At 47.7% G+C, this 13973-nt stretch overlaps 1 protein-coding gene across 6 annotated transcripts; it reads left to right on the top strand.

The window, feature by feature from the left end:
- Positions 1-17: 17 nt before the first annotated feature.
- DRC9 (dynein regulatory complex subunit 9) lies at positions 18-13565 on the top strand. 6 transcript variants are annotated; one of them, XM_015871679.3, is made up of 10 exons: positions 18-254; positions 343-486; positions 2834-3078; positions 3388-3516; positions 4979-5060; positions 9916-10077; positions 10504-10578; positions 11781-11912; positions 12654-12755; positions 13225-13565. In XM_015871679.3, exons 2-10 carry the CDS (start codon positions 361-363, stop codon positions 13360-13362), a joined length of 1191 nt encoding a protein of 396 aa, XP_015727165.2. In that variant the 5' UTR covers positions 18-254; positions 343-360; the 3' UTR covers positions 13363-13565. The 6 variants fall into 6 exon arrangements, with proteins under 6 accessions (XP_015727165.2, XP_085369262.1, XP_085369263.1 ...); XM_015871680.3 differs by having other exon boundaries at positions 130-254; positions 350-486; XM_085513134.1 differs by lacking the exon at positions 3388-3516 and having other exon boundaries at positions 50-254.
- The last annotated feature ends 408 nt before the right edge of the window (positions 13566-13973 follow it).

The following is a 13973-nucleotide window of genomic DNA, read 5'->3' as shown; positions in this document are numbered from 1 at the left end:
CGGCCCGCCGGGATTGCGGCTCCAAGGGCCCCGGGTGCGGGCTGCCCGTGTCACAGCCTGAGCGCACACGGTACGGGCCGACACAGCGCTGGGTGTGCACCGATATCGGTGCCTTTTGTCGTCCCTCGCCATGTCCGTGAGTCCCGTTACTCCTCCGGGCGGCGACGAGGGAACAGGCCTCGGCACCCGCAGGGACAGCCCCGCCAGGACCCCGGGCGCCATGGAAACGGCGTCGCGTTGAGCGCCGCGGAACGGTACTGAGGGGAGAAGGAGAGGGGTGGGCTTTGGTTTAGTGTTACTAACACCATCCCACCTCTATTCCTCTTTATTCCTCTTTAGAAGAGCACAGGCACTAAAGAAATGGAGAAGCTCCCTCGGCTGGAAGCTCTGCTGCTCACTGCTGTGCTGGAGAATTGCATCGATCAGCTCGCCATCCTCGGGTACATCATGCCGGTTACACAGGAGGGCAAGGCAGATGTCAGCAGTGTATGTGCCTCTGTGTTTGCTCTCATTTTTCTCAATGCCTTTTATGTCTTCTGTCAGCATTCTATAAGTATCCACACAGGTACTTGTCTCTTTGGCATGGCTGTGTGAAGGACCCTGGTGACATAAGATGAGCTTCTGAGGCTTCATTCTACAACCTCAGTGGTCAGATGATAAGTAAAGGATCAGGGGAAAACAAACAACAGATGGCTGACGTCTCATAACTGCACAGCTTTATAAATAATAAAGAACGGGGACTTTGAAAATACCCCAAATCAGGGTCATTCTGATACTCTATAAGCACACACTGAAGCTCCTCTAGTCCCCACAGACAACAAAATAAGACAGATTTCCCTTCAAAAATCCATTAGTAACTACTCATTATTAATGCCCGTTATTAATGAGTTGATTTCTAATAGACACCGTAACTAAGTGGTTCTGGGGAGAGGCATAAAGTAGAGCAGAAGCTGCTCGACAGTAACTGTAGTGCTCGAGCAATGCTCCGGCTGCGCTATAGAGGGCACTGCTCTCCTTAGAAGAGCTGAGCCCGTCTCACCTGTTGGCCGAGGATGCTTTTCTCCCACAGATGGGGCTGTGAAAGCTCCGCTGTGCCAGCTGATCTGATACAGCAGATCCCGAGAATGGTGGGCGCAGTTCTCCTTCTCCCTCACACACACTGAGGCTGACAGACCTCCTAGAGGTGCACTTGGTTTTTCTCTTCAAACACAGAAGCTCGTTTGTACTAAGTAGTTTATTTCTTAAGACACAACTTTCCCATGGAGTACAATCCTCGAATCAAGGAGGAAGCAGTTTAGAAACCAGAAAATGGCTCTGGGGAAGCCAACTTTTAGAGCCTCAGTCACTGCGTTGCTTGTTCCTAAATCAGGGACTCTTGTAGACTGCTTCATGCAGTGCATTCCTCAGAGAAGGCAGCCTTTCTGCCTGCTAAATTTAGGGCAAAAGACCAGCAAAGATAAACAGCAGGGACTGCATGGATGGCACCACACGCCATTTACAGTCTCCTTGCTCTCCTGTAGTTCTTTGGCAATTATTAGTGCTTAATTCTCTACTGTTTACAGATAATCCAGTTATAGCCTGTCTTCAGCTTTCCCAGACATTATAAACAGCTATTACAGCACCCATAAAAGCTACATGATATTAAAAACTATTTCTTTGCCTAGAATAGTTATTTCAGAAATACAGCCTTCACCATCCAACTACTTACACCCCTTTTTCTTCCCCCTAATTAACCACGTAATTTTCATAGGTCTCAGGATACTTTGCATGAGATTCATTTCATGTAAATTTAACTGTCCAAAAATTAAGCATGGAGTCACTTAGTCTCCTTCTGCACTCAGTGGTGACTCATGCAGTCCAGGGGCTACTTCCTCCCCTCCTAAGCTGCATTCAGGAGCATCAGCCTTTTGCAGCGCCCTGCACGCTGTCCCCATTGACCACAGCAGGACCTCGAACACTAATAGAGCCTTTCTCCATCAGGGTCTTCTTAGAATTATTACCAGCATATGCTGTTCCTGCTCTGACCTCTTGTTTTCACTCTGCCCTTTGTGCTGTGTTGGCACAAACATTTGTGTGGTTGTGCAGTGATCTGGACTGCTAAAAATATTTCTTTTTTCTTTTTTTCTTTTTGCTGGAAAATGTTTCAGTGAGTTGTTTTTTCCATTTCACGAGCAGTCAGGGTGGGCAATAGGCAGCTACAGACTAGGATGAGGATGGAAGCCTCTGCATTAGTTGGCTCTGGTGGTGCTGCTGTGAAGTATGTAGTGACAGGCTAAGATCAGGTTCTGTTCTAATGACTACACTGTAAGTAAAGGCCTTAGTGACAGGCATAGGGCAAAGGCTGAGGAGAAACAGATTAACAAGCTTCCTGTATATAAAAGCTGCTGCAAAGGAAGGAAGGAAGGATTTTTTTCTGTGCCTACAGACTGGGATGAGAAGTCAGGGGCTCAGCTGCTGAAGTTTCAGAAGCTTCCTTACAAGAATGGCACGCTGGTACTGACTGCAGGGCAATACAGCCTCCATGGCTGGGGGTCCTTAAGAACCAAACATCTGAATCATCACCTCTTGGGGCAGGTGAACCGACCTTCTGAGGCCTTTTCTAGTCCTGTCACTTTTGGCCTTTTGATCCCATCAACTTCAGTAAGCCTAAATTGTGTGCTCACATCTGACCCACATGAACATTTCTGGTATTTGGTTCTTTGTAGACTCATCAACTGGCCATACTATAGGTGGATTCTTGTTTATTGTTAATTCTTCTTCCTCCCACATAAAGCTGCATAGGGTCTATTCCTATTGCTCAACATGCAAGCAGGTTTCTCTCACTCTCTTTTAGATCAGCAGCCAGGAAATGAAAGAAATCACAGACACACAGAATGTGCGGGACATTAAGTATCAAGAGCTTCCCCCTGCAAAGCAAGGGAGTGGGGAAACTGTTACCTCAAAGTCTCTGAAAAGCACTGAACAGAAGCAGCAGCTGGAGAACTCTGCGGATCCAAAACGAGCCCAACATCCTTCCAAAAGGGCCACGAAACCCAATGCTCCATCTGCAGAATATCTCAGAAAAATTCAGGCTGACAGGTGAGCGAAGCACAAGTGTGATGCATGTGCAGGATGCTCAGAGCTGTAAAGTTCTCACTTTACCTCTGCAAAGCAAAATACAGGCTTCTCATCCTCCCACTGCTAGTGTTCCCCAGTTGTGGCTATATCTAAGAATGGCTATATCTAAGGGGAGCACCATGGCCTTGCCATGAGATCTCATGATCTCAGTTATTCTGTAGGGTACACAGAAGCCCTATGGCAGTAGGGCAATAATTGATAAAGGTGCCAGACTCCGTGGTATCAGTGTACACCTATACATTACTGTTGTGTTCCTTTTCTCCCTGGTAGGCAGTATGTGAGTGATGTAATTACAGCCACTATGAAGAAGATGGAGGAATCGGGAACATTTGATAGCCTAATAGAAGCTAATGGGAGAGAGAAAGCAAAGAAAAGCAACTTGAATGACATCCTCATCAGGTCAGAGTTGTGCTTTGTACTTTTCTGATTAGTGACCTAGAGCCAAAGCTCATTTTCCCTCATTATACAATGTAAAAGGAAAACAAAAACAAACTCTACATCAAGATATGGAAGGGATCCCTTTTCAGCTTGAATTATCCTGACTACTTCACAAATTGCATTTGCCCTTGGAGAGGGAAATAACTGACTGTAATAATACTGACTTGGGAATTGCCTGAGCTTGGACCACAGCGGACACCAGTGTCTGCATTGATGCAAACTCTGCTCCATATCAATTAAAGCGTAATGTGATGGAGGAGTTTTCTGACCTTCAACTCCTTGTCCCCAGAGGAAGCCAGAGTAGCAAATAATCTGCTCAAACCAAGGTCAGCAACATACGGACTTGAGGTTATACGATGCCCAGGAGAATCTGCTTTGACCCAAATGCTAATGTGCTCCCTTTTTGCAATGCAGGGTTAGCACAGATGGTGGCAGAGGCAATTGTCTTTTGAACGTGAAGCCCACCACTTCCAGCATCTAAAACCAAGGGATTTATTGTTTCTCCAAGGAAGGGTCAGAAAGCAAAAAATGAAAGCAGCTGTTGCTTGTGGAATCCCTGTTCAACACTGGAGTTAGAAAGGGGGCATACAAATTTTAATCATTTTTTTATTCCATTATATCAACCATATCTAAGCACTGTGTTATCTGTTCTACTGCACATTCTTTTCATTGAATGAACTTGATCTGTATTTAAATATATCATATACTTGTCTGGTTTTGTGTCAATATACCAGTCTGAGAGCAGTCTGCAGTAAGGCTGAGACTCCTTATCAGGAGCTCCTGTAGCAGAGTTGCCCAGCTAAGTACCTAAAAAATGAAATGCATGTTTGCCTGTAAAGTGGGGATAGGGTAAAGAGCCTCAGGCAGCAACTCTTCTTACTGGCTTTAGATCAAACAATAAGCTTAAAAGCTTGGAAAAGCCCTCAAAGTGAAGTAAAATAACGAGACCTACAACATTATCTCATCCTTTTTGCTTTAAACTGTCAAACTCCCCTGTAGGTTTTGGCCTGGTTCTCCCTGTTTTTGGTTCACTTTCCCTTTCATTCCCATCCTCCCTATTCAATCCATACATCTCTTCCTTCAGGATTTACTTACCAAGTCACTAACTTTGGTGAGAGATCCCTCTGATCTGGAGACGTGCTGCCTTCAACACTGAACTTCAGAGTGAAGACACAAATACCTTTTCTACTCCTCAGACACTGGAAGCAGCTGCAAGCTTTTATGCTGCACTGAAGCAGGGCAAACTTCTCACTTCTTTTAGTTCAGCTGTAACAAATGTGCTGGATGAGCAGGTTAATTGGGGCAGCATTCACTAGGTGCAGCAGTGTATAAAGAATCTGAAAACTCCCTATCTACGTAAACAGCTGATGGGGTGGTTTTTTTTGGTGCATTCAAGTGACTGTATTCTCTCATTTTCCTTCAGGGAAGAGGAAGGAAAGAAGGAGATAAAGTCACTCCAGAAACAGCTGCAAGATGTCAAGAAAGAAACTGAAATAGAACTTCAGGTGAGATTACTTAACATCGGGCATCATGCCAGGGGGAAGTGTGTTAGCAAGCTTGCTCCTGCTGCCCGGGAACTAGTGCTCAGATGAGAGGACGCAGCATATGTAGCAATCCATCATTTAAGAACATAGAAGCAGAATAACTGCAGCACAGACTTACATTCTGAATGTAGTTATTGATGAATTTAAGAATGCTGTTCAGTGCTATTCAAGCAGAAACTCAAAGTGCTTATAATTGTGAAAGGCTGTGAGGAAGTCAGAACACCTCAGAAACACTGCAAAGCAAGGACATGAGTGAGTGCTGCTACATCTGCAGCCAGGAAGGAAGAGATGAGCTGCAGACAGCAGGATCTGAGGTTCGGTCATACTTAATGATGCAGACATGACACCTGGCACAGAAGAAAGACTGACAGTGAGGGATTAAGAAATAAAGTGTCAGAATTGGCACAAGGACATGCCATTTTTCTACCTCCAGTTTGTCAGGGGAAAATATCGTAATTTGCATCTATTTCCTAGGCTTCCACATACAACAAAATCCCAAATACACAAGCCCTGTGCAAGGGCAGATCAATGTTACTACACACACCCCATTGACTTTATCTGTGTGGAAAGCTTCAGCCTTTCTGTCTGCAGCGTGTGAATTGTCTGTGCACACACAGTAAATCTGGGGCATTCTGGACACATCAGACTTGCTGCACAAGTGCAGATCAATTAAATGACATATCCCTGCTCACCGTGATGCTCACCAGACAGCTCAGACTCAATGGTCACGCATGCTTAAAAAAAGCACACAGCTCGGTGCAGAAACATGCAAGCTTAACCTGTTTCTGCTGAGGTGAGGAAGAAGAGTGTGTGATGAGATACAAGCAGAAGAAAGGCCAAGTCAGAGCTATATAAGGCTTGAAAGAAAAGAATCTGGCACTTTGTCCTGCCTTGCAGCTCTCCTAGCTGTAAGCCATACAAACATGTAGCTCCCACGCTGAAGACATGCTCCTCTCTGTGTGTTTTAGTACCTTCTGCTAATGTGATTCTTGCTTTCTGCCTCATCAAGTGGGATCTGCGCTCATCTGGGATTCTGGTTTTATGTTTCCAGCTTAAAAGTCATTTTCTGGGCTTCCTTATAGCTTCAGCTTTGATAACAAATCAAAGACGAGACGACTTTCAAGTACTGCTTTCCTCCTGTGCCAAAAATATCGGTGTCTCACTCAGTCTCCCAAGGGAGAATAATTTCTATTTGCTTCATATGGGATTTCCCCATAGGCAATTTTACAGACACACAATTTGTCACCTTGCCAACTAATTAGGAGCAGAAATACAGCTTGCTGATTTTGGACTATTCTGAACCATAATAATACACAGACCTGTAGACAAAAGCCTACATGGTTGTCTCCAGTCCAGTGGCTGGGAACACAAAACCAAACAAATCTCATCATGGAACCAGAAAAACGTGGTCTTTGCTCCACGCATGTTGCTTGTGTGTATTTTCAGCCTTAATGAGATGCTAATTAAGGCTGTATTAGCCGGCTCAGCTCATTTTTTTCTTCCTAATAGAACACAGATCAACTGCTAAATGTTTCCACTTCTTTTGTTTCCTTTTGGAAAACACGGATGTCTCGAAAGCTGCTGAGATGAACAGTCTGGTTGTATACTTACCCTCCATACAAGAGGGTCTGTGATGGTCCTGGGGCCACGTCAGCCCCCAGAGCAGCTCAGCAGGACACAGAGCTGCCGCAGTAGAGCCAAACCTGGAAGCATCCAATGCCATCTAGTCCAACTCTCCTGCAATGAAGATGGATGTCACAAATCACTCCAGGAGGCTGGGTGACCTGTCAGCCCAGACGTCCTTTCAGCTAAAGCATCACCGGGGGGTGTACAGCACAGGGGTGTTCTGGCAGCTGGGGCAGATGTGTCTGCAGGGCAGCATGCTGTGCTTTCAGGGGCTGCATGCTGTGCTTTCAGGGCAGCATGCTGTGCTTTCAGGGGCAGCATGCTGTGCTTTCAGGGCTGCATGCTGTGCTTTCAGGGGCAGCATGCTGTGCTTTCAGGGCTGCATGCTGTGCTTTCAGGGCAGCATGCTGTGCTTTCAGGGCTGCATGCTGTGCTTTCAGGGGCTGCATGCTGTGCTTTCAGGGCTGCATACTGTGCTTTCAGGGCTGCATGCTGTGCTTTCAGGGCTGCATGCTGTGCTTTCAGGGGCTGCATGCTGTGCTTTCAGGGCTGCATGCTGTGCTTTCAGGGCTGCATGCTGTGCTTTCAGGGGCTGCAAGTCCCGGCTGCACAAGGTGTGTAGATCTAAGCATATCTTCAGGCTTTGCAGGCTGAGGTTTTGCAGCTGCCAGTGGAAAGCTTATCCACACTGGGCATGGAAGCAGGGAGGCCGGCAGCAAGGCACGATGCAGGCTTACCAGCTGCCTGCACATAACTCCTGTTTGTTAGTTCTGTAGCCAGCTGCATTCTAAGTGGCTGCAAATACCTCTGAGGAAGAATGGAGAGATCTAGGGGGGCACTCGCAAGAGATGAACAAAAGTGAAAAGGCAAAACGTGCGTACCCTCTCCAGCAAAATGCAGTTGCTTTTGCCACCAAACAACATTGTTTTGGGGCAGAATCCTACGGTGCTGGATAAGAGCAGCAGACAGCGCTTCAAGCTGGAGTTTGTGAGCTGAGAGATTGGAGAGAACAGCTTGTTTGCCTGCGAGCAGAGCAGACTGGCTCGTAACAGCTATTTCCTGGGTTTTGATCTCGCTCTTTGCCAGTTTTGTGATAGTTCTGGACACGTGATTTATGATTTTGCATTGCTGGTTTGGCAGATTCAAAGCTGAAGTCATCCCAAATAAGCAGCCCGGAGGTTTACTGCATTAGCTGTGAAAGCATGCTGTGTCCTGATAGGGCCCTTTGCTGTGATAAACCAGAAACAAATAGATGTTAACTCTTTTTCAGGGCACAGCACAACCCACAGCTTGGGGACAGCAGCTGCGTTTGCTCCATGCAACCCAACACCCAGCACACCCCAGCCCTGCAGCTCCAGGCCCACCAGCTGGGCTGCAGTAGCTGCCCACACGCCTGCAGTCAACCTTCCCTCCAAGTGAAAGCATTGCTGTGAACCACCCGCAGGGTTTTGCATTTCGCTTCCCGTCTGCTTTGTGTTGTGTAACGAAGCCCCCAGACCCCCCACTTGTAATGAAGATGTTTTACAACACCAAATCCAAACCACAAACACGCCATGCAGCAAAAAAAAACACCCGAGCAGATGGGCCCCCTTCCTGGCTGAGGGTTCTGAAATCAAAAGTGGTTTTCCCTCTGCTTTATCAAAATAAGACATAAAAAATAGTGCTCGTGCTCTGCCCCCACCTCTCACAATTCTTTGTAGCCTACATCAAACCCTTCCTTTCTGACCTGTTTCCAGACCCTTTGCAGATAACAGTGCAACACTGACTTCAGCAGCTGGGCCTCAGGGCCACAAAACATTGGTGTTTTCCATTAACATCTCCCTGGTCTCTCTGCCAGCCCTGCAATTTGGAATCGCTTCCACCGCAATACAGCAAGGCAGCCTCCAGATGAAGTGCTTTGGTCACCTCCCACATCTACTGAGTAGGAACCAACTGCTCCCAGCACCCACCGAATTTCACATCAAGGAAGATAAAAGCCATTACCAGAAACATTAATGGGGCAGGAACAGGTCACGTTTGTAGCTGTCTGCAGTCAGATGATGATACGGCTGGGAAAAGAGATCTGACCTTGGAAATGTTCAAAATATTTTGAACACATGACTTTGGAAACCACCAAACAGCATCAACCAAAGCCTCTAATTGTCAGCAGCCTTAGAAATACACTTTACTCTTCCTAACTATGGCCCACAAGGGGTGCAAAGGGAAGGATTTTCCTTTAAACCGTTCCAAACCGTTCTTATAAGGAAACCTTTCCAGATGAGTCATGCTGCAAAGGCTTTTAAACACAGCAGCACTGAGCTGGCTTCTTCCTGTGGCATTTCTCCATGTTTACACTGTTAAGGAACGTAGGGGTGCTTCAGAGACAAGATACGTGGGCTTCAAACCATGTACGTGCCAGCACTTTGGTACTTCAACTTCAGCTGCGAGGTTTGGCTGCTGAACATCAAACCCATCGCAGCATGGCAGGAAAGCAAAGAGAAAGGCTGTAATGGAGCTACTGGGAGCCAGACCAGCAGCATTACATTGCACAGGAGACTTTGATGACCTTTTTAGCTTGCAGTGCACTTCTTCATTTGGAGGTTCTTGGAAGATGTAAGCCTACATTAATGAACTTTTCTCTGTTATCCAAAGAAATGGATTAAAAAGGAGTAAACAAACTCACAGCCCTGAATTGAGCAAATGCACTTTGCTCCTGAAAGCAAAGCTGACAGATGGGGTGCACCGATGCAGGTGTCCTGTCTGTAGGGGTGCTGCTGGAGACAGAGCTGCTCCAGGAAAGCTCATGTCCACTGCAAAACAAGGTGTGGGGACAGGCTGGGAGCTCAGAGCCAGCCCTCCTGGGCAGCCCTTGCTCTGACTGCATGCTGTTATAACAAAACGGACTCCATCTACTTGGTAAGATTTCAGGAAAGAACCATGGGAACATACAAGTGAGTTGAGATTTCCATTTGATCTGCTCCTAATGCTGTGTTTATACAGTTGCTGCAGAACTAGGGGAAACAAAACAACAAAGCCCAGCAAATCCAAGGAACAGAATATACTTATATTGGGCATCCATGAGGCTGAGGTATGACCGTCCTGTTACAGATGCTCACTCAGACTAATCCAAGTGTTTAGCAAAGCCTGATGTCAGTGGCTCAAATTATTGGGCTGTTCTCATGCTTCTTTTGCTTATCGTCTCCTCCACTAGAACCGAAATAACGTGATCCTCTACCTCAAAAATGAGCTTCAAAAGGCAGAAGCCAAAGCAGCCATGGAGCATCGCTACATGAAGAAAAGCACAGACCTGCAGGTGCACCAAACCCAGAAGAAGTGCAGCAACGAAGAGAACAGACTGAACAAGGAAATTGAGGTAAGTCATTCCCCAGAGCCCTGAATGATGTCCTCATCTCCAGCAGGTTGTGTGGAGGTGAGGACAGGACTCAGCACTAAGAACATAGCAAGATCTTCCCCTCCTCGGGCTCCAGCGCTGCCTCTGTTTGTCTGCTGCCCCACTGTTACATCGCCCAGGAGAACTGGGAAGTGCCACAGCAGGAAGCAGGATTGTGAGGCCATTCCTCTTCCCTTGCATTATGTGAACTGTGAACTGCACAGTTATTTGCTGGCAGTGCTGTGAGATGCAGCCCAAGGCCTTCCTCCATCCCCTGCTGCCCAGGCTGCTCTCCATCCCCATCACAACGCAGATGTTTGAATGCATCAGGAATCCAACCAGCACGCATGTTGTGCACACGTATTTGCACCAACGCTGTCTAACATTTTCTGTCTGCATTGATCATAGGATTTGAAGAGGAAAACTGACGAGGAGATCCGAGTGCACGTGGAGGCTGAAAACTTCCTGAGGCATTCCCACAAGGTCTGTGTGACTTTCCCTGTTAATGCTTCAACTGGCAACAGATAAACATCACATTGATTCGTTTCTAAAGAAAACCAATTATTGCTCCATCAACCCAACCGGGTTCCTCATTGTTGCTGGTTGGATTCCTGCTTCCCCTCAAGCCCTTAATGAACCCAGCTGTCCCATATTTGTGATTTGCCACATTCACAGAATCACAGAATGACCTGGGTTGGAAGGGACCTCAAGGATCATGTAGTTCCAACCCCCTGCCTGGCAGGGCCACCAAACATACACATTTACTAGATCAGTTCGGATACATTCAGATACACTGCCTTAAAATTACTGCTCATACAACAACTAGCATTGCTTATGCCAAAGTTACAGGTTTCCCTTCCCTCAAACAGCCACATTCAGCTCAATGTGGATTTTGTTTAAGCCATCTCTGGCGGTAACTGGGACTTCCTCTATATCCCAGAGCCACATTTGATTGGTGTTTCAAGGCGAGTGGGCTACCTGAGCAGCAGCCTCTCTGCACTGACAGCAGCTGGTGGCCTCACAGTGGCCCACACAGAAGATGACCTCGCCCCCCTTGTGTGTCCAGCTGTGATGCTCTCACAGCACTGATGCTTTTCCTCACATTATTCCTCCATTCAAGCAGCGGTGGCTGTTGCTATGGCGAAATCAGTCATGAACATGAGGAAGTCAGCAGTGCAGTGCTTTCAGAAACACCTGCCATCCTATTGATGAGAGAAACAAAGCCAAGTTCACAACCTGAGAAAGCACAACCTGAGAAAGCACAACCTGCTCTCCCTTGGGACCTCATTCCTGGTGCACTGAGTTTAATCCAGTAAGTGGCCAGAGAGTCACGTGCAGGATAAAAGCTTTCTGACTGTGAAACTCCATCTCCTGAACTCTTCTCCCTGTGCACACACACAAAGAATGGCTCCTGGTTGTCATTTACTTCACCAGGATTGTGCACAAATGTAACCCCCCGTGCGCTGCCATTCTTCATACCCAGACCAGTGCTGCTGCCCCCATGGTGGTCCCCAGCATCGTTACTCCTAGCACTGTGATCCTGCCAAGGCTTAGGTGAGAAGGAAACAGACCGTGCACATTTGATGGCATTCTTAGCCCCATCCTGAGCGCAGGCATGTCGCAGCAGTAAACCTTTCCCTTGCCACTCTTTGTACCCTGCTAAGCCCCACTCTGTCCCATTGCAGAAGGTGCAAGAGAAGCTGGAATACTGGATGGAAAAGTATGAAAACGACACAGACGCTAAAGATAAAGAACTCGACGACCTAAAAGAATCAAAGGCAAAGAACTTGGAAATGCTGCAGAAATTTGCCAGTGAGGTAAGACAGCAGCAGCTCAGTGCTGGCCCGTGCAGAACCGCATCCTGCCTTTTTCATACCATCATTCTGATAAGGAATGAAAGCCATGGGGAAAAACCAGCAGTCGTGAGGTATTGGATGGGACTTGAAGTTCTGGGAAGGTGTGACATCACCTGTGACATCAGGGATGGATGATGTAATTAATGCATGTAGTTAGAAAACCATTAACTGCAGGACTCTGACTGCAGATGCACTGCCAGAGCAGAACAGGCAGCAAAGTGTGTAGAAAAAGGGGGGTCAGAAGAAATTCACTTGTAGGCATTCCTTACTGTCACTGCTCTGAGAGGCTGAGACTGAGTTAGATGTTCCCCTGCCTGTGGGCTCCATTTTCACTCCGTTTGCTGTCATCTCAGTGCCCCAAGTGTTTTCACTCATCATCTGCTACCTGTCCTGGGGGAACGTGGATCCTTCCTACCAACATCTGTTGCTCGAGACCCCATCAGCCAGCCATTTCACAGCACAGGATCAGAAGGTTAATTAGACACAGGCCATGAGCGGTTTCACTTTGGCAGCACCTCTCGGTGCCTTAGGACTGGTGGTGGTAATGAGCAACATTTGCCATCTGGATTCAGGGAAGATCAAATAAAGGAGGTGGGGGAGGAAGGTCTGTGTTTACCCATTAGCCGTGGGCTGCCGCGGGGCTCCCAGTGCTCCCTGGATGTGTTTTTCTTGTGACTGCTGAACTCCTGTGCCACTTTGCAGTGCTGGACATTTGAGGAAACCATCATTGCTGACCGGGCACGAAGAGAGGCTGAAAGACGAAAACGAGAGCAGGATGAGCTGGAGTTGAAGAGCATCCTGAAGGTAAAAGGGGGAGCAAAGCTGAGGCAGTGCTGCTCCACCAGCAGCTTGGAGTTATTTGCACCACAGATTTTGTTCAAGCAGAAAATGGCCTGAGAAAGTTGGCTGGTGTGAGGTGGCGCAAGCGAGGGACAGATTAAACTTGTCCCTTTTCCTGCAGCAAAGACAAAGGCTGCAGTGAACTGCAGAAGGGTTAAGAAGGAAACAAAAGACAAAAAGCCAGTCTGAGGGATGATGTGGAGCTGTGCTCATCACAGCAGCCCCTCTGCATGGGTGACGCAGGAATGGAGTTACAGAGCTGCTCCCTTCCTCTTGCCACCTCTACAGATGCCCTTGGCTTACACATTACAGCAGCCCAGCTGCTGCTGCATGGGCCAGATGTTCTGTCCTGCAGCTGAGGAGTTACAGGAGGGATGCTCTGTCCATTCTCTGTCCAGGTTCCCTCTGACACCTCTCTCTCTCCTGCTTCCAGCTGCAGGCCTGGTGGAAAGGTACAATGGTCCGCAGAAACCTCGGCCCCTATCAGAACCTGCCAAAGGCTCAAGAGAATGAGCAGGTAGATCAGAAAGGCACAAAGGAAAAGCCCGGAGCAAAGAAAAAGACGCGCTAAGAAACCTGGACTTGGATGTACTCTGGGGCTGCTGCTGGGTAAGGCACTGCTGTCTGTGTCCAGCAGCACAAAATAAACCGTGGAATTGAACTCGGGCTGTTCTGTAAGCTCCTGTAACTTCAGACCCTGAGCAGTCTTTGTACAGCAAGAACACCTTTTCCTCAGTAGAAACGGAAACTGCATTAAAACAGTGAGAAACACGATATCCTCTGAAGTCTCTTATACAGCTAGTGAGCAATTCTGCTAATGGCACAGTAACTCACCAGCACGAGACGCTCTGCCCTGAGAACCTGCTCCGCAGTCCCGCACAGCACGGTGCTGGCTGAAGCAATGGGGTTTGCTGTGGCTCCCAGTGGGGCAGGAAGGCAGGTCACCCACATCTGGGCTCAGGCAGCGCTCGCCCCGGTGTCAGTGGCAGCATTAGGTCGAGCCAGGGGAAAACTGCTGATGGTTTGCAGTGTAAACATGAGGGCAGTCAAAGCACGCGGGTTTCCATTCCCACAGTACTGCAGAGTGTCAGCACATAGACAGAATAGCTCTGAACGCCCTCCTACAGAGGGAAGCAGCCATGGAAAAAGACAGCTGATGTGCCACAGCTGCACCCACCACCC

The sequence above is a fragment of the Coturnix japonica genome, chromosome 12, assembly GCF_054131305.1.
Source record: "Coturnix japonica strain WE chromosome 12, WE-NBRP24, whole genome shotgun sequence".
In the NCBI taxonomy this organism is placed as follows: Eukaryota; Metazoa; Chordata; class Aves; order Galliformes; family Phasianidae; genus Coturnix; species Coturnix japonica.
Note: the sequence above shows the minus strand (reverse complement) of the source record. Positions and strands in the feature narration are given on the sequence as shown.